The sequence below is a fragment of the Drosophila persimilis genome, unplaced genomic scaffold (assembly GCF_003286085.1).
Source record: "Drosophila persimilis strain 14011-0111.01,24,50 unplaced genomic scaffold, DperRS2 tig00000793-arrow-arrow-pilon, whole genome shotgun sequence".
Lineage (NCBI taxonomy): Eukaryota > Metazoa > Arthropoda > Insecta > Diptera > Drosophilidae > Drosophila > Drosophila persimilis.
The window spans coordinates 454144-472741 of record NW_020825354.1 but is presented as its reverse complement, the minus strand read 5'-3'; the positions used below and the strand labels follow the sequence as shown (position 1 = coordinate 472741).

At 47.4% G+C, this 18598-nt stretch overlaps 4 protein-coding genes and 1 long non-coding RNA gene across 9 annotated transcripts; 3 read left to right on the top strand and 2 right to left on the bottom strand.

The window, feature by feature from the left end:
• Positions 1–133: 133 nt before the first annotated feature.
• On the top strand, positions 134–6534 carry LOC6600738 (cytokine receptor). Its single transcript, XM_026992866.1, has 3 exons — positions 134–1736; positions 3012–4078; positions 4138–6534. The coding sequence occupies exons 1-3, from the start codon at positions 580–582 to the stop codon at positions 5871–5873; spliced, it is 3960 nt and encodes a 1319-aa protein (XP_026848667.1). The 5' UTR covers positions 134–579; the 3' UTR covers positions 5874–6534.
• Positions 6535–7142: 608 nt separating this feature from the next.
• On the top strand, positions 7143–10344 carry LOC6600740 (cytokine receptor). Its single transcript, XM_002025742.2, has 3 exons — positions 7143–7154; positions 7397–8641; positions 8697–10344. Exons 2-3 carry the CDS (start codon positions 7500–7502, stop codon positions 10126–10128), a joined length of 2574 nt encoding a protein of 857 aa, XP_002025778.2. The 5' UTR covers positions 7143–7154; positions 7397–7499; the 3' UTR covers positions 10129–10344.
• Positions 10345–10415: 71 nt separating this feature from the next.
• On the bottom strand, positions 10416–16250 carry LOC6600741 (glucose-6-phosphate 1-dehydrogenase). Of its 4 annotated transcripts, none has more exons than XM_002025743.2 (5): positions 15701–16250; positions 12194–12306; positions 11976–12122; positions 11692–11909; positions 10416–11623 (listed from the first exon to the last, which is right to left on the bottom strand). In XM_002025743.2, the coding sequence occupies exons 1-5, from the start codon at positions 15717–15719 to the stop codon at positions 10531–10533; spliced, it is 1590 nt and encodes a 529-aa protein (XP_002025779.1). In that variant the 5' UTR covers positions 15720–16250; the 3' UTR covers positions 10416–10530. The 4 variants fall into 4 exon arrangements, with proteins under 4 accessions (XP_002025779.1, XP_026848670.1, XP_026848668.1 ...); XM_026992869.1 differs by lacking the exon at positions 15701–16250 and adding an exon at positions 13579–13841; XM_026992867.1 differs by lacking the exon at positions 15701–16250 and adding an exon at positions 13466–13562.
• LOC113566586 lies at positions 14869–15694 on the top strand. 2 transcript variants are annotated; one of them, XR_003409145.1, is made up of 4 exons: positions 14869–15086; positions 15140–15343; positions 15405–15441; positions 15552–15694. It is a non-coding gene; the product is annotated as an uncharacterized LOC113566586 (long non-coding RNA). The 2 variants fall into 2 exon arrangements; XR_003409144.1 differs by lacking the exon at positions 15552–15694 and having other exon boundaries at positions 15405–15487.
• Positions 16251–16939: 689 nt separating the features above from the next.
• On the bottom strand, positions 16940–18067 carry LOC6600742 (RNA polymerase II subunit A C-terminal domain phosphatase SSU72). The gene is made up of 3 exons (XM_026992832.1): positions 17813–18067; positions 17496–17754; positions 16940–17436 (listed from the first exon to the last, which is right to left on the bottom strand). Exons 1-3 carry the CDS (start codon positions 18037–18039, stop codon positions 17335–17337), a joined length of 588 nt encoding a protein of 195 aa, XP_026848633.1. The 5' UTR covers positions 18040–18067; the 3' UTR covers positions 16940–17334.
• Between the last annotated feature and the right edge of the window lie 531 nt (positions 18068–18598).

The window sequence follows — 18598 nt, the reverse complement described above, 5'->3', positions numbered from 1 at the left end:
AATTGTGCAGGTATGCACAGTGTGACCGTACACGCGACACCTGACCTGAGGTTGTGTTTACTTGCGTATCGTGTATCGATTCTCGATATGCAAGTGCCTAGGTAGCCAAAACGACAACGACAGCGCAGCGCGACCAAACAGGGAGAGATCGTTGTGTACCGTTTTTTTTTTGTAACCAGTGCAATAAACAATAATTGAAAGTTTTCCCAATATTGCATAAATTAACTTTTAGCGGGTTAGATCGTGAAAATAGATAGACCTTTGAGTAGATTGGTGAAAAGGCCATATCGAAATGCCATAAAGGCCTTTCCAGGAATTCTCATCACATAAACGTTTCCGAGAACCACACACCAATACAAAGCCAACAAGTGCCCCTACCAGTGGCAGAAAGGTGTGTGTGAGAGGAGGGCCACTCGCTCTTCGCGCGCGCGTGTGTGTGAGTGTGAGTGTCGGTGCCATTGCCTGTGTGTTGCTGTCGGTGTCGGTGTCGGTGCTGGTGCGCCAGTATTTGTGTGTTGTTGGCCCATTCCAAACAAAAACCCGAATCGCTGCTTATAGCTGGGAAAATCCATCGTCGAAATGCACTCGAGTCGGTCCATTGTGCAGCAGGTCCTCGAACTGCTGGCCCTGCTCGCGACCGTCTTCCAGCAAGCGGTGGCCACCGTGGAGCCAGGCTGGCTCTATCCCGACAAGGTCGAGCAGCTAATCGGTGCCGACTTCAACATCAGCTGCACCATCAACGAGACCTACTTCCGGGAGACAAACACCGCCGAATCGTGTACGGTGGACCAGCTGTACTTCAAGAGCAAGATGCAAGAGTACCGCCGATCGCCGGACATCCGCATCGTAAACAACACGACCATCATATTCAGCGCTCGCGAAGCCGTGGAGCAGGAGGATGAGTACCGGTGCATGTGCGGCATTTACGTGATTAACACATCGAAGGTGTACGTGGGCACCCGGCCCCTGCTCATCGAGGACTTCAGCTGCGTGGGCTATGACTTCAATTACATGCTGTGCAACTTCACGAAGCCGCAGAACAAAATCATCACCAAGTACAATGTCAGCTTCACCGTCTACCAGAAGGACTCCCGCTACATGTACCCGGTGGACTGTAACTTTGATGCCGCTCCGGTGGTCACCTGCAACATCACCGACGAATCCTACCAGAAGTTCACAAAGATATACTACTTCCACCTGGACATTAGGAACACGCTGGGCCAGGAGAAACAGATCATCGAGGTGAATCATTTTGAGCGGACAGTCCCCTCGCGACCCGGCCAGAATTTGACCGTGGTGAATCGCACCGAGAGCTCCATCTGCCTATCCTGGGAGATGCCGCGGCGCACCAACTATCCGCGCGGCCTCACCTGGCAGGTGCAAGTCACGCCCGTCAATTTAGCCACCCTAAAGCGCAACAACTGGCGCAACAATTCCTCCTCCATCAAGGACACTCTGTGTCTCACCGAGCTCCCCTATGCCGGCTACGACTATACGCTGCGGGTGCGCGTGCGCGGCAACCAGAACAACACCATGTGGAGCGAGCCGTTGGTCTACAACTTTGTCACCGGCCCAGAGCGACCCCGTCGTCCGCCCCTCGTCACCGACGGCAGCTTCTACGTCTACTCGTCCGAGACCATGATGCGCTTCTACTGGGAGCCGCTCGCACCGCACGAGCTGAATGGCGACGACTTCAAGTACATTATCAGCGAGTATCGTGTGAATGGAAGCCTGGTGTGAGTATATGAATATGATTCATAAATCATCAATCAATCAAATTGTCACACAGATCTGATTAGATCTTGGCCTTAAGGGAGCGATGGGGATGCGCTGGGTGGGGGATTCCTCAATAATTCATTTTGAAAGTGTCACAGCAAGTGATTGTTTCTTTGAATAGTCGGCCATACGGCGTAGTATTTGTACAAAAACTACAACAAAATGAAAACAGAAAAAAAACACATCCATTTGTACATTGGCCGTGGCCAGAGGTCCATACGATTGTACATATGGTACTAGTATAGCGATTCTACAGAAAATGTTTATTTTTAAAATTTCGTTGAAAGTGCTACACACACAGAGATACACACACACACACACACACAGAGAGAGAGAGAGAGAGGAACAAACAGAGAGTGATACAGGCAGGCACACACACACACGCAATAGCGAAAAAAACACGTTCATTTACGGTAAAGAAGAGCGAGCGGTGTGAAGAGGTAGATCGAGCGGTGTGAAGAGGTAGAATTGGTTGGTGGGCGGGGGAAGGAGAATAAGGAGGAGACGAGAGATGCTTTTTGTTTTTTTTTAACAGGAATGCCCCAAAACAGAAATAGGAGGAAACAAATCATCAGAATTCTACACAACTCTTGCACATACATATATGTAAGTGTGCATGTGCATATTGTACGTACATATGTGTATATATATATGTATATTTATACAGAAAAGAGCTTTTATTGCTTCAGAGCCATTTCGCGGTATCTCTCTCCGGTTCGGTTCGGCTTACATTCGATTTTCTGGAAGTCGGGAGCCGCCGACGCCGCCGCCGCCGCCGTAAAGCAACAGATGCGGGAAGGCACCGAAACATGGTAGAAGCCATTCCATATCGATTCGAGTTCGTAGTAATGGCGTTATCATAATCACAGTGCCATTGATGAATGCTAATTAATAGACATTGTGGGGCCTGGCCTCCTCCTTTCTGTGCGTGTGGTGTGCCGATTCGTGGAACGTGTGGGGCTGGCTGGCTGGCTGGCTGGCATCAAAGTTGAAGATTTTTCCAACGAATCCAATGTTCCTGGAAATCTCATTTCAAAAGCCACAGACGTACATATATTGTTGTTGTCTTGTGCGAGGAGTTGATTTCGAAGAAAACATGTTTAAGAAAGTGCCTAGTCCCTGGACTTGTTGGCCAAGGATTAGGACTAAAAGTGGAATAGGAATGTCACGAGCAAAAAGGAGGAGAGGAAGAGAGTTTGGTTGATTATTTACTTATGACTCGTCTTTCTTTATAGCGATCCCTCAGTGATCAAAGTGGAATCAAATTCGGCCCTAATCGAGCACTGGAACAATAATGCCAACCACGACATCCTCATACGGAGCAGCAACAGCGTGAATGCCTCGGTGAACGCCACCCACATGTCCATCGGCCCCATCAGCAATGCGGACATCAACGAGCGTGTGCCCAAGAATATCCGGAGCGTGTATCATCCGAACAACAAGAGCTACACGGTCAGCTGGGAGTCGCCCTTGGATGTGTTCGAGCTGACGAACTACACCGTGTTCTGGTGCGTGGCGAAGCCGGCCTTGCAGTCCGAGTGCGCCGGCTCCATACGTTTCGAGAAGGTGGACAGTAGGCAGCGCCAGTTCACGACGACTAAGGACCAGCCGCCGTCCCTCCACATGGCGGTCTCGGCAAACTATCGGCATCACAACACTGGCATGCGGTGGCTGATCTGCAGCAGCGACAAGAAGGACGACCTGGCAAAGATGGAGCCGACAATCGATGCGTCGAGCAACTCAACTCTGACGGTTAAATGGAGTACAGAGCGCGTCTGCCCCGTGATTCTTACCGGCTACAATCTCACCTACTGCCAGAGATCGGCCGGCAAGCCGGACAACTGCACCACGGAGGCGATCGAGGATCGCGATGCCAAGCAGTATGTTATCCGCGACCTAGTCCCCTACACCGACTACAGCGTCAAGATGCTGATGAAGTCCGAGACGCGGGCCAGCAAATACAGCGACGAGCTGATCAAGCGCACCGGAGAGGCGGCCCCCAGCCAGCCGCGTGAACTGCAGCTCCACAACGTGAGCAATTCGAGTGCCCAACTGGCCTGGAAGCCGCCCCTGAAGGCCAACGGCGTGGTGCGTGCCTACGAGGGTATCTTCCATCACGACAACACGACGGACTACTTCAAGCTTCCGGCCTCGGCCGACGAGCTGGTGGACAAGGAGAAGCTCATCTCCTTCGAGCTGGGCAATCTAACCGCCTACACCGACTACGAGGTGAGCATCCGGGCGAGAACATTGTACCCATCGGAGCCCAGCAATGTCATCCGCTTCCGTACGGCCATTGGAGGTGAGTAGATAGACGAGGCGAGGGTGTGAGTGTGTCTCATTGTTTCCATTCATTTGCAGTTCCCTCGCCACCGACGCTGCTGGTGACGAACAACAAGGATCAGAGCTCAAGACTGGACTGGAAGGCGCCGAGGCAGCCGGCCGGACTTGTGGACTACTACGAGATCTCCCTGCGCGACAACAATTCCAGCTGCCTGGTCAGCTACATACTCCCCGGCCAGAACCGCTCGCATGTGATGGCCACACCGCGATGCACCAGCCACAATCCCTTCCAGCTGGCGGTGCGCGCAATCAACGTAGAGCGGCTGCTCCACACAGGCGACCTCCAAGAGGTTGGAGAGGCCAATGGAGCACGACCGGCGGTATCGGCTAAGAGCTGCCAGGTGCACCTGGACGGACTCGGGGAGGAGGATCGTATCGCATTCGAGACATACAGCAGCAATGCCACCGGCTACCGCCTGCACAGATCCGAGTGGGGAACTTACGGATTCATTTGCACGCCGGAAATCCACAGCGTGAAGGCCATGTACCAGACGATCGAGGTGTCGTTGGCCATCCTGGTGCTGGGCGTCATCTTCTACACGGTGTACAAGAAGTACCGAAAAATGTCGGACATCGATCTGGTGCTGCCGCAGGGCATTTTGGAGACGCTGAAGAAACCGAAGGATATGGGGGGCCTGGGACTGAGCATGGGCCCCGATATGGCCTCCAGCGGTGGCATCATCTGTACACGGGTAGACGATTCACCGCAGTACACGCAACAGGACATGCCACACGACTTCAGCAGCTGCGGCAGCGAGAGCTCCAAATTGCTTCTGCGAAACACTTCCAGCAGTGGAGGGTGCACGGATCGCGACGACCGCTACGACGACCAAACGGAAATAGTTGGCATGAATCCCATGACCACCATGAACACCATGACCGCCATGAACAGCAGCCCCGCCCCACCCACTAGTTATGTGTCCATGCGCCACGGACTACTCGTTCAGAACGATAGGGAGAGCGAGAGTGAGAGGGACAGAGACATAGAAAGGGAGCAGCAGCGGAGCAGCATGCAGGAAATGCAGGCGAACCACCAGTCAAGTGGCTACATCAAGCCCACCCAAATGAAGAGCTGGCCTTCGTCCAATGCCAATACCTTGCCAGGTCCCAATGTTCCTACCGCAGCAACAGCCACGCAGCCAATGTCGGTGCCACTGTCGATGGCCCGGATGCCCCTGAATGGGTATGTGCCGGTGAACATTCTGAAGTCCCAGCCACAGATGGACCCAAACGGTGGGCACCGTGTTGCGCCAACGCCCGATGCAGCCGCGTTCTTTGTGCCAGAGCATCTGCTCAATGCGGAAAACTCGATGCAAGCAGCGTCCGACTTGCACAAGCTGCAGCCCCTGAATCCTGCTCCCACTGCAGCAGCCGCTTCACCGACTTATCTGCCAGCCATAAGTGCATCAGCAGCAGCAGCGCCTAAGGTCAACGTTGACACCGGTTATACGACCATGGAGCAGCTGCAGCGCACCGGAATGATGCAGCCACAGGCGTTCTTGCCTGCCATAAGTCCATCAGCAGCGCCCAAGCTGAACGTTGACACCGGCTATACGACCATGGAGCAGTTGCAGCGCACCGGCCTGATGAAGCCTCAGGCGTTACCACAGTCCATTGGCATGCACACATCCGCACAACCGAGCGGGGGAGCTGCGGCTGGGGCTACGACGGGCCCGCGAGTGAAGCCGCAGATCAATGGCTATGTGACGCCCCAGGATCTGAATGCCCTGGCCCACAACAGACACGTTCTCTAGGGAGAATTGCCGGGAGATGAAGTTGGGGAGAGAGAGAGAGAGAGAGTTAATGTTGCATGGAAATGCAAGCAATAACAACTTTAGTCCACATCCATACTCACGACGTCGGCATCTACGCATCAATCCATCATATTCCATTCATCCATCATCCTGACCATCCCCGCATAAGCACATCGATTCACCACAGACTATTGTCGGGCAGCTTTGTATAGTAATAATGCCATTCATCCCAAATTGGAGCAAAAAGAACGACGTTTCTTTATAATTTATTTTTCTTTGCGATGCGAGCGAGCGTGTGAGGCACAACAAGTATTTTTAATGCTGTAGTATTTTTTTATATTGTATTTGTACACTTACCTACTTAGCTCTTAGCCCGCGTCAAGCAGATCAAGAATATATGATATATATATTATAAACTAAATATACAAAAAGAAAACTATAATTTTAAGCATAACATACACTCGCACCACATTGCAACCCTGTGTCTTCATTCCATTTCTTTAATAGCTGTACGACATAAGACTTTGCTAAACTTTCTGCGAGAGATAGCATGACAGACATCGGTAAATTAGTGCTGGTAAGCGTCGCGCAGCATTTGAACTTTTAATGTTCTGCTTTCTCGCGGGACGCATTAGAATAAAACAACTCAGTTTCTCCAAAATGATATGAAACCGAGCCGTCGCACAATTTCTATCCCCAGTTTGTATGTGAAGCCTGAAAATAATTCTTTTTAGTCAATTTATGGAAGCCATTTTGAGGACCAACTTTCTCTTGTTTTTTGTCCTTATTATTATTATTTTGGACTATTAGAAATGCTGCCATACCATTATCTTCTGTTCAAATAATATGCTTAAAATTTTGTGAGTGGTTTACGTCTTCTTTGTGTTATTCTTTCTCGTTGTACGAAATTTAAATAGTGTTTTATAATGTTATACCACACACCTAGGCAGCAAGACAGCAAAATTTGTTCTGAAAATGGCAACAATCGATAATCGCTTCTCCCACCTGAACTGGAAAGCTCTCACTGTATGCTTTTCCTATATTGTGACTGCTTAACCAGCTAGTCATTTAGCAAAGTCTAATTTCATACAGTTTTAAGCCGTTTCGCTTGCGATAGTTGAACAAGAGCCAACTATCGATAAATGCCTCAGTGGAGTGAGTTGTTCGATGATCGATACCGACCTTGTTGGGTTTATTAATCCCAGTGAGTGACACTGCTTTGCTTTTGCCTGTGCAAAGTATTTATTGAGCAAATAATTTACAACCTATCCTATCAAAATGGTAAGTGAAAAACTACTAAACCAAATTAAATTTGATCAAATAAAGAGCCATATTATGGTGCGCTTATCGATGTTATTGTAATTTATCGGCATATCGAAAAGCTAAAAGGCCAAAAAACCGTTTTATCTGAACGCAACTAAACAAACGGAGGATGAGGCGCGGTCAATGGATCATTGGGTTCCCATTTGTGACCCCTAAATTCTCAGAATTTTAAATTCATTTATTGTTTTTCATAAATACAGTTCGGATGAAGAGACGGAAAAGCTGATAACGAATCAACATTCAATCCCCTGGAGCCGGCAAGCAGCATCCACTATATCCGCGTGTGTCTTATCGCGAGTCGGTATGACGAAAACGAGTCAAGTCTACAAAGAAAAGAAAAAAATGCATTGGAGTTGGGTTGAGCCATACTTGGCGATGCTGGTGCTCAGCCTAAACTGCCAACTGAACCTGGCCTCGCTAACAGTGTCTCGGGAAGAAATACGCGCCGGCGACTCGTTCAATGTCACCTGCAGCTGGGATGACGAATCGGTGAGCCCTGAGCATATTAAAATCAAGGTGGCCCCCAGAGGCAATCGAGCCAGCAACAGAATGGAGACTAACACAACGGTCGTGGAAAGGGTGGATAATGCAACAGTTGGCAAATGGCACTACGAGTGCATGTGGGATGGGAAGACCCTCGAGTCGCTGGATGTTCGGGTGGGGGCACGACTGCAGGTTGAGGACTTTGAGTGCCGCATGGATTTATACGATTCCACAATGATGACAAGCTGCAGCTTCAGCATGCCGAATGGCTACCAGCTTGAAGAGGATTTCTTGTATCTGAGGGAAAATGAACTGCCGCCAGTCCAGTGCACGGATTACCCGCACAACGCCACCCAGGTACTGTGCAGGATTGACCCGGGCCTGACCCCAAAGACAAAATTTGAAACGAGCCACAGCTACACTTTGAACATGAGAGATTCAGTCGGCAACCAAACGCAGCATTTCAATCGGACGCAAGCCCAGGTGCTGGTCCTGGATTGGCCCAATAAAAAGCAGCCTCTGACCCCGTTTGACAATCAGAGTTGCTTGATCTGGCAGAATTCCGTCTGGTCTGAACACTACCACCAAAGCGGGTCGATTGACTGGCATGTGCGGGTGATTCCCCTGAACGATGAGATCACCGAGATCGAAAATCCCTCTTACGAAGTGCGCTACTCTGGCACACGGTGTGAAATGTTTTGCCTGAAAACGCCGCCCTATCCGAACCAGCAGTTTGAGCTGCACCTGCGACGCCGCTTTAACCAGCCAGAGGCGCCTTGGAGTGAAACAATTACGCGCCAGTTCTGGGTACCAAAGTCAAAACCCAGCCGGCCGCCACGACTCCTGCCGAATGGGTTCTTCTTCGATCCCAGGTCGAAGGGGCTGTACATCTTCTGGGAGCAGCTGAAGCCGCTGGAGCACAACGGACCCAATCTAACGTACAGTCTGGCAACCACCGACGGGTAAGCTTTCATTTTTGGTCTGCCAGCTCATGATCTATCCAAATAGTTCTTCCAGAAAGCATGTGAGTCATGTCGGCCGGAACTTTGCCATGTTCCCCCACTGGGACGGCTCTACCGACTCCACTATATCCGTATGCAGTGAAAACTCCGAGGGACGGTCGTTGAACTGCAGCGATCTATATGTGCCAGTCCTAGACAACGCAAAGGAGCGACAGCCGACAGCATTGAAATACGACAAGGCCACAAACACCCTGAGCTGGACGGCGCCGGAGAGGAGCTCTGGCCTTCTGCATTACACCGTCTACTGGTGCTCCCCCGTCAACGATACACAAAAGATTTGCGACGACTCCCAAGACATTAAACTGCTGGAGCTGGACGGTGCTTCCCGGCAAGAGCACCACTTCAATGGATCGATGGAGTTGATTAATTTAGGCGTAGCGGCCACATACGGGGACAAATTCAGCGGCGGTATGAGATGGTTAAGGGTGGGACTGCCCACAGAGGTTGAAGTGGCCAAGAGCCGGTACCTGGAGGGCATTGTCGCCCTGATCGTGCTCTGCCTAATCTTCATCTCATACCGAAAGCTTCATAGATGTTCGGGTATTGAAATTGACATACCAAATGGCGTATACGAGGGACAGCGCGGTATAACGGGTGTGAAACATGATGAGAAAGATGTCACCAAAGTCCCAACCCAAGGCCACCGTGAAAACCATAAAATCCCAAAAGAGACGAATTCTGGGATTGAACTTGTAGTCATAGAAGATCCCAAAGAATGCATCAAACCTATTCCTGTTACTGTTAAACCTTCGAATGAACTTACAGGCTTTACAATGCCTGATACCTTAAAAAATGGGACAAACCCGATCTCAGATCTGAAAGCTCTGTGTCCTACCGAATCTGGAATTGAAAATACATTAAAAACGCCTGGTAGAATGGTAAAAGATAGTGCGGTAGAGAATTATAACATAGATGACACCAAAGACGCAACCCAAGACCCTCCTGTGAACGCTAAGATCCCAACGGAGCCAAGTTCTGGGATTGAACTTGCGGTCATAGAAGATCCGAAGGAATACAGCAGGCCGATTCCTGTTACTGTTAAACCTTGGAATGCACTTATAGGCAGAATGGCTGATATGGTGAGAGATGGGAAAAACCCGAACCCAGATCTGGAAATTATGCTTCCCATCGAGTCTAGAAATGAAAACACATTAATAAAGACGATACCCGGCAGAATGGGTACGACACAAAATGCCAAATATGGCATCACTCCACCGACGGTACCGAATCAGATTGAGACTGTTTCAGACATAAGGACTACTCCTGAAGGCTACATGGAAATGTTAGCAAGAGCAAGCAAGAGCGGGAGTGGGAGTGTGAGCGACAGCGAGAAGCCTTTGCCAAAATCCAACCCTGGATATGTGCAAATTGAGTTGAATAAAAGTACCAACGGTAATGGATACGTAATGCCTCCGCCTTTCAGATAACCATGGGCTCCCATCACTACGTAATACATAGGAAGTATAGGAAGAATGAGAGTAGAGGAGTATTGAATGAGTCATCATATAAAGCATATGCCTGAGCATGAGCCCTGCATCCGGTGTTTGATTTTAAATGTTATCTCGTATATTATTCATAAAAAAAAATGTTTCTCCTACAGACCATAAGAAAATTAAAAATAACCAAAGAATACATACATAAGCGAATATGTACATAGTATAATCGTATATAGTATTAAGTATATAAGAGAGAGAGTGCCAAACGAGAGGGAGAGTTGCTTTAAATGATATTATGATTAAGACGTATGTAAACAACGATCACAATGTCGAGAACCACCCCATTAGCCCATTATCCAACCGCATATTAAATGTGAAGCTGGAATTCATCGGTCAGTGATTTGAGGGGGTGGGGGTAGGGGCAGTGGCCTTGCTGTTGTGCCATTTGTACGATCCCGAGTACTGGAAGTTGTTCTCCTCGCATTTAAGATCTGCCAGCTTGGGGCCCCGCGATCCGTACTGGTAGGTGAGCGGCCTAATGTGATCCTTCTCGATCCGATGCAGGATAGGCGTGAAGATGCGCCACGCCTCGCGCAGCTCATCGGAGCGGACAAAGTGCATCTGGGAGCCGCAGAAGACGTCGAGAATGAGACGCTCGTAGGCGTCCGGCAGATACGAGTCCTTGTAGCGATGCTCGTACGTCAGATCCAGCTCCGTTTCCTCGATGTCGAACGTGATGCCGGGACTCTTGGTCATCATCTTAAAGTAGAGCGCCTCGCCCGGCTGGACGCGTATCACCAGCTCGTTGCGCTTCGTGTTTCCCTCAAAGATGTCGCCGGGCACGTCCTGATACTGGATGCGCACCTCCGCCTTGCGCTCGTTCAGTGCCTTGCCGCAGCGCAGGATAAAGGGAACGCCCTGCCAGCGCTCGTTGTTGATCTTGAGCACGCCCAGAGCGTAAGTGGGTGTACTCGAGCTCTTGCTGACTGTGGGATCGTCCAGATAGCCAGTGCGCTCGTCCTCGGTTTTTCCCTGCGGATTGGCAACGTACTGTCCCAGCACCATGTCGTCCAGCTGCAGGGCCTCTATGCACTTGAGCACCTTCACCTTCTCGTCGCGTATATCGTCCGGATGGCAGCTGACCGGCTTCTCCATGGCCACCAGAGAGAGGATCTGCAGCAGATGATTCTGCATCACGTCACGTATGATTCCAAACTCGTCGAAGTAGCCGCCCCGGCCCTGTGTGCCGAATGGTTCCTTGAACGTGATCAGCACCGAGGCAATGTTCTCGCGATTCCACGTGGAGCTGAGGATCTTGTTGCCGAAGCGTATGGTCATCAGGTTCTGTACCATCTCTTTGCCCAGATAGTGATCGATGCGGTAGAGCTGCTCCTCGTGGAAGAGCCCTGCCAGATGGTCGCTCAGCGCTTTTGAAGAGACATCGTCCCGTCCGAATGGCTTCTCCACAATCACACGGTTCCAGCCGCTATTTTAGAGACATTTTATTATCAATTCGGTATGGTACGAGTATTCGATGCGATCCGATCTACTTACCAGACAGACATGCAGATCTGCTTGATGTTGACGGTCACCTCCTCAAAGACGCTGGGCGGCAGGGCCAGGTAGAAGATGCGGTTCGCCTTGTTCTTGTTCTCCATGAGCTCCAGCTGCTGGTTGAGTAGCTCGAATCCTGTGCGTCCGTCATAGCTGCCAGCCACATACTCGTTGAGGGCCCAGAACTCCTCGTATTTGGTCTGCTCGTGTGGCTGCACCTGCTCTCAGGAAATCAAGTTGTGGTTCTGTGATTCTGTGTCCTATGTGACATTCTATGTACTCACCTTCATGTACTGCTTGCAGCTCTCCTTGAGCTTCGCTATCGACAGCTGGGAGCGGGCATATCCACAGAATTTGGTAGGCTTGGGGAGCAGGTCATCTCGGTACAGCCACCACAAGGTCGGATAGATCTTTTTTTTGGCCAGATCGCCCTGCAAAAAATAATTAAGCCAATAACCCATCTCAATCTCATTCTCAATATGAGTTATTCCAATATTATTACCGAAGCGCCAAAGATCACAAAAGTGTGCGGAATTTTACCATCAAAGTGGGTTCCCTCGCATACCATGCTGGGTGACTTGAGCGACTTGATTATCAGATCAAGAGCGGTGTGATCTGCGGACATTTTCAATTATTACATTACAATTATAATTCAAATAATATTCGTATACTTATAACTATCTAAAACGAAGGACTGAAAGACTGATCAAAGCTCCAGTGTTTCGGATCAAAGCCAAACAAAGCAAAGCTCAACTTAGCCGAACCTTGAACACATGCGTTTCGAATGCTCAGAGAGGGTCATGTGTATGCCGAATGGTGGTCGTTACATATATATACATACATCTTCGAATCGAATCAGTTAGTCCATAAGTCCAGATATAGCCAAAGCAGTACAGTACAGTACAGTACCGTGTGTGTATTAAGTAAGTACGAAGCTAAAGCATTCTAAAGCCCTTTTTAAGGTTTTTTTTTCTTTTTTCTTTTCCTAGTCTAGGTGGACCTTTCGGTGGAAATGCCCATATACAGATCAGAAATCTCCAATATCATACTGAATAATATATCCCTATACCTATTTTGACGAGAAAATTGGTCATTTTGAAAACAGAAATTATTTCCCAGAGTGGGATTGTCTATATTCAATTGTTGAATAGCGCCGAATAGTCATCGAATATATGAACATTCTTGAAGGATAAATATATAGGGTGTCAGTTTAGACATTCCTATCGCTGTCTTTTATAGATTTTAGTCAGATACTCGTAGGGTAGGGAAAGAGTGCTGTAAACTTGGACAGCAAGAAGATGCTGCTGATCGGAGTATTGAGGCGTTTGTTTGTCGACAGTGAGCATAGTAGGCGGATGCAGTGTTGGCATTGTTTAACCATTTTTTGGGACTCTGGCAAATATGACAGCCAATTCCTGGTCTCGTCAGGTAACCGGCTGTGGGCATGTGTTTGGTTTTGGTTGAGAAACTCCGTAATATCGTGGACTAGTCAAGTCAACATTACAAATATCATTTAATTTTAAGTTCTTTATGCCGGTAAATACATTTTAATTTTCTTTTTATTTTCGGTGGTTTCCTTTCATATTTTTTTTTCATTTTTAGCTGATTTTTCACTTTACTTGATACAATTTTTTGATTTGAAGGAATCAATTTAGTTTCTGCATTGACAGTTCCCTAAGACGCCCAGCTTTTAGTCGTATACTATGCACTTGATCAATTATGAGGCAAAAACAAAAGGGTGACCACAACCGGCACACTTCCCCCATTACTTAACTGAATTTTCCGTGTATTGCCAAGGAGAGCTGGGAGATGGGAGCTTGGAACTCGTTGGGAACTCACCGAGTGCCCGGAGTGGAGTGAATACTTCTGGCCTTGTTGGGAACTCACCGAGTGCCCGGAGTGGAGTGAATACTTCTGGCCTTGCCAGAGCTACATATGACCCTATTTATGGAAGTTAAGTGGCAGTCATGCACTGTGTCTGTTTCCGCCACCATGGAAAATTGATAAGCACTCGGAATAGACTCTCCAGGCTCTTGTCTAATCGATAATGACTCCACAGGTTATCCGTGGGAGAGAGAAAGAGCTCGGAACGGGACTCGGGCGCTTATAGAGGTCACCCGAAATGGGTGGTGGAGATGGGGTTGCCAGAGATCGGTGCAATCGCGCGTCTCGTACGAGTGACTATCTTCCGATACGGTTGCAAACAAACGAATAACCGAGTGCCACTTACCTGAGCATTACTTGACTTTGAAAAGGTACGCCAACGGCAGCGCCGTCAAGAGCGACGGTAGTATGGGAAAAAGGGGCGCAAAGTACACACAACGACACTGCCATTTGATATGTACATATCCAGTTGCGAGTATATACTTTACATGGTGCATGTATGTACCAATGTTTACATAGGCACTATGTAACCATCACCGAGCGAGACGCAGCCAGTGGCATCAGAAGAGCGTGGCACGAACAGTTCAGCCCAATCGCGAATATTCGCCCCCCGATCGGCCCAGCTTGGCCGAGACATTCAGTTGGCATCACTTGCTTGGGGGCTCCAGAACCAGAACAAGCCCCAACATTTAGATCAATTTGTGTGTAGCGGCATTCGAGTGTAAGTCCGGTCAAAAGCTTACGTACGAGTGTTATTACTCTTGATCTATATCAATTTTGACTCAATTTGATATCAGTAATAAGAGCTTATTCGAAGCAATCAGCAATCAATCTGAGTCAGAGATACCCTATCTTTCAATACATCTCCGATCAGTTCTATTCTACGAAAACCAGAGGATACCCAATCATTTTAATGCATACGTCTCGACTACAAATCCGAAGTAACGTAACTATGACATTGCCAAAAACTATCTGATTGGATCAGGGGGCCGATGACTCAGAAATACAAGTATACGTACATACATATGTACATATATATATTTATAGCCGGCACCCGAAGAGTAGCATATTAGATTTGTGGTAAAAGTGGATACAAGTTTCCAACCCCATAACAAATATATATATACATATATTCTTCATCAACCTCAATAGTAAAAGCTAGAGCAGCCAAATTTTGTGTCCAGACTCCTGTGTTATCATACTGTTACAAGTGTTACTGTTACCACCCCCACAAAAGGCGAAAACCTGTAGAGCCCACAATTTTGAAGAACAAAAAAAAAACGACGTTCCCGCTCGTCATGTTTGTATGTACATACATATGTATGTACGTAAAAGGTCGTAAAGCTCCTTTGGTTGACCGATATCGTGAATCAAACTTTCAATCTTCATTGGAAACGTTTACGAAAGCAAAGTCGCGAATTTGACATTGACACAGACGATTGAGGAAGAGGAGAGAAAGAGAAGGAGAAGCAGAGGGAGAGAGAGAGAGAGAGAGAGAGAAGGAGAACAAGGTAAAATGGACATGAGATAATTTGTGAATAAATTAAAACATGTTTTTCGAAAGGCTTATTGTAAGACCCCCGCAACGACACACACACACTCATGCAGAGATACGAGTATGCATGTGTGTGCTAATTATTTGCGTGTACAAGTTTCAATGTCATTACCACAGAAGAGAGCAGAAGAGAATGGATTTGAGCAAAGCAGATAGTGGAGCAGAACACAAGAGAGTGGAGCTAGACAGGGTCTCCCCTATACATACATGTAGGTATGTAGGTAAAGCAAAAGAGAGTGTGGCTGGTGTTACTTTAAACTTTATACTTCGAAAGGTTATTGCCAAGGAGGGGGGCTTTTCTAATCTTGAGAGTGAGTGAGTGCCCCAGCAGCAGCAGCAGCAGCAGCTACAACTCGACGTCATAGATAGATAATTCGTTTCGTTTTCTTGTGATAAGACAACCGTCCGTTATATTTTGTAGGTGACCCCAGAGGCAAAAGAACACACATTTGAAGGGCGCGCGCACTGCTCCAGCGAACCGTCCATTCATTCACCTGATGGGCGACAGTGATCACATGAAGTATATGTACGCACGCTTGAATCCACATCCACGCACTGCTTTGGACTTACCCTCTTTTAGCGTTGCCATCTTTTCTTCGGTGTGCCGTTAACAGTTAATCAAACAACAGGAAGACTCAAAAATAGCACATAAACAGGACCGCCGACTTTTTTGCGTTGGCTTTTTGGCTCTAACCAAGCTTAAGGTTTCGGGATTGGTTACTGTTCAAACAATCAACACTTGACTTGGCTAAACTTTCATAAACAAAGCCAAGAAATGATGCAATTACAGCGGAGTTTATATTTTGGTTTGTTTGTTGTGCAAACGGTGCGTAAAGTTTGGTGTTTGGATTGACTTGTTGGAGCGCGGAGCCCTGTTTGTGTTTGGTGTTTGGATTAACTTGATGTTGGAGCGCGGAGCCCTCCGAAATTGAGTAATGAAGCTAGCCGCGATCGTACCCTGACTGCGGAGGTCGAGCGCATAAAGCGTGCATGAAGCGTCGGCGGCAGAGCCCGTGGGAACAACAACAACCAGCGACGCTTTGTAAACTGGCAAACCAGTGATCGGCACCAGGAGCGGATCCAACGCAAGCGACGAGAGCGGCGAAAGAAATGCTGTTACCTTATCTTCCATTCAACATAGTGGGCAGATGCCCAATGAACAAACCATACTCTTTGTATATTTTTTTTTTTTATCAAAATCTTCCCAGCCAACTGAAAAAACTGCAGTGTATTAATATATAAGAAAATCAGAAGGAATGTTCCACCAACGAAGCTAGAAGGGAGGGTTTTTATTAGTTGAGAGAAAGCGAAATGAGGTTTGTTTTTATAATAATTTATTACGTGTACAGCATTTTCAATAATTTTATTATTTTGCCTTGATTGTTTTCGCCCCTCCCCATTGTGGGGCTTCGGCGATTGTTTGAAACTAACAGCCAGTCTACAATGCTCTACTGCCACTGATTCGATTAGGTGTCTAATTTGTATTTATTGTTAAGTTTCTTTAAATAAAAAAGCTATGGGCCCCCACCCTTGAGGGCTGAATGCGCTCCTGGTCTGTTCGGCCAGTGCCGGTTCTCTGTTGTGCATACTCATACACAGGCATTCACTGTACGAAAATCGTAAGAATGGATGTGCATGGGTGTGTGTATATTGCATGTGTATTGTGTGACGCCGTCGTCGCATGCGTTTTTTTGTGAAAAGGGGGAGCCAGATCGTTACCCAGCCAGAGCTGCCAGGTGGGGAAATGATGGAACTAGCTAGAATTGTTGAAGTACCACCGATGGTACTCCGTATTGGTAATTGGTATTAAAAAGAGTTGGACGCTCACACATACAAACATATGACATAAATGAAAAGTATTCAAGCCGATAACCCTTCGGCGTATTGTGATGGCTGTCACTTGTCGTAAGACACACATACATATCATATCTATGGGGCGAATGCAGTTTCTAAAAACCAACAACGGTGTCAAATGATGTATGGGGCTGTCAGTTGTCTGTGTGTGTATCTGTCAATTTGTTGTTTAAATAATCTAAATCTCGCTTTCGCGGTCAATTTATGTACATTTCCTATGGCTCCCATTATTAAAGTTGGTATGCTGCAAATCCCGCCTCACTCCGTCTCACAAATGGACTGTAGTATATGTAGCTAAAGCGCAGGTGATGGATAGGAAAAATACAAGTACCATTGATGAATGTCGGTCGTCAGTAAAAGAGAACTGAGTGCAGGATCACTCGGTTGCGACGCTCTTCAAATTCCTGTATCATTTCATCAATATCATTATCGAGATCATTTGATTTGGCCAGCTGAAAGTGAATTGTTTTAGATCAATGTTTCAGATTCATATTAATTATCATATGCATACTAAATTAATCATATCTGTTATCAGAAATGCCCCCATCAAAGCATCCTCGGCATTGTCCACCACGTCGACGTTTAGCACGTGAACGGGGCGATTGTAGACTGAATCCATGGATTCCATGTGCAACACCACTAAGTCGTAGACACGTTCCTCTACGGTAACAATAATATCAAACTTTTCTTTGGTTTCCTGAAAGCGTTCTGGGGCCTTTTTCAGTCGGCGATTGCGGTCTAGCATATGCAGCAGACCGTTTTGTGTGTAGCTGGTGGGGGAAAAAAATGAAATGTAATCAATGCAGCAGGCATATGTATTCAACTTACAACTCCTTGTCCTTAGACTCCAGGTCGCGGTGTATGTCCTCGTAGCTGGTCCCGAACTCGTAAACATTCGGCTTGTCAAAGGTCATGCCGGGCAGCTTGACGCGCTCGCCGGTGCCGTAGGAGCGCACGTTGAAACCCTTCTTGGCCAGAAAATTGTGCGCCTCCATGGAGCGATTCATGTTGGAGGAACAGACAACAGCCACAGACAGTTTGCCCTTATCAGTCATGATATCTCCTCCTTTGGCAGTGCAATTTCAATTTCAACAAAAAAGAAAAATATGGGCACCGATAACACACTGTGAAGAAAAAAACTCTACACGGTTACTACATATTTGCTACATAATGGAAGGAAAAAGACGGTATGGACAACAGGCATCACGGTCCAGAAAATGCAACGCCTAAAAGGTGAAACCACCCCATTTTCCGAATATACCTTGGAGACGAAGAGCCGATTTTGTCTTCAAGGTATTTTGTCCTCGCAAGCGAGGTGAGAGTTCGTATTAACCTTGCAATTTGCCTTTGCTGGTTTTGCCTGTTGTACATACCCTTTTTATAGCCCATTTAAAAAACCCACTCATTTTTTCGTCGCAGGAGAGAGCACTTATCGATAAGATATACCGTCAGACCCTCAGAAATATACCAAAGTATCGTCTCATTTTCAAAATATACCGAAATATACCGATATACGGAAAACGAACTTACAATACTTAATCTTCCTTTATATAAAATGGATAACAAATTGAGTTAAACTACCGTCAACCGTTTCCTTAATTTTTTGATAAAAAA

Excerpts from the sequence above, each read along its gene's own strand:
- LOC6600738 (XM_026992866.1), top strand. The coding sequence starts at position 580 with ATGCACTCGAGTCGGTCCATTGTGCAGCAGGTCCTCGAACTGCTGGCC. Across the intron at positions 1,737-3,011 it reads CGTGTGAATGGAAGCCTGGT|CGATCCCTCAGTGATCAAAG; the intron begins GTGAGTATATGA and ends CTTTCTTTATAG. Across the intron at positions 4,079-4,137 it reads CTTCCGTACGGCCATTGGAG|TTCCCTCGCCACCGACGCTG; the intron begins GTGAGTAGATAG and ends ATTCATTTGCAG.
- LOC6600740 (XM_002025742.2), top strand. The coding sequence starts at position 7,500 with ATGACGAAAACGAGTCAAGTCTACAAAGAAAAGAAAAAAATGCATTGG. Across the intron at positions 8,642-8,696 it reads AGTCTGGCAACCACCGACGG|AAAGCATGTGAGTCATGTCG; the intron begins GTAAGCTTTCAT and ends TAGTTCTTCCAG.
- LOC6600741 (XM_002025743.2), bottom strand. Across the intron at positions 11,910-11,975 it reads GCTGCAAGCAGTACATGAAG|GTGCAGCCACACGAGCAGAC; the intron begins GTGAGTACATAG and ends TCCTGAGAGCAG. Across the intron at positions 11,624-11,691 it reads CAGATCTGCATGTCTGTCTG|CGGCTGGAACCGTGTGATTG; the intron begins GTAAGTAGATCG and ends TCTCTAAAATAG.
- LOC6600742 (XM_026992832.1), bottom strand. The coding sequence starts at position 18,039 with ATGACTGATAAGGGCAAACTGTCTGTGGCTGTTGTCTGTTCCTCCAAC. Across the intron at positions 17,755-17,812 it reads GAGTCTAAGGACAAGGAGTT|CTACACACAAAACGGTCTGC; the intron begins GTAAGTTGAATA and ends TTCCCCCACCAG. Across the intron at positions 17,437-17,495 it reads TAACAGATATGATTAATTTA|CTGGCCAAATCAAATGATCT; the intron begins GTATGCATATGA and ends ATTCACTTTCAG.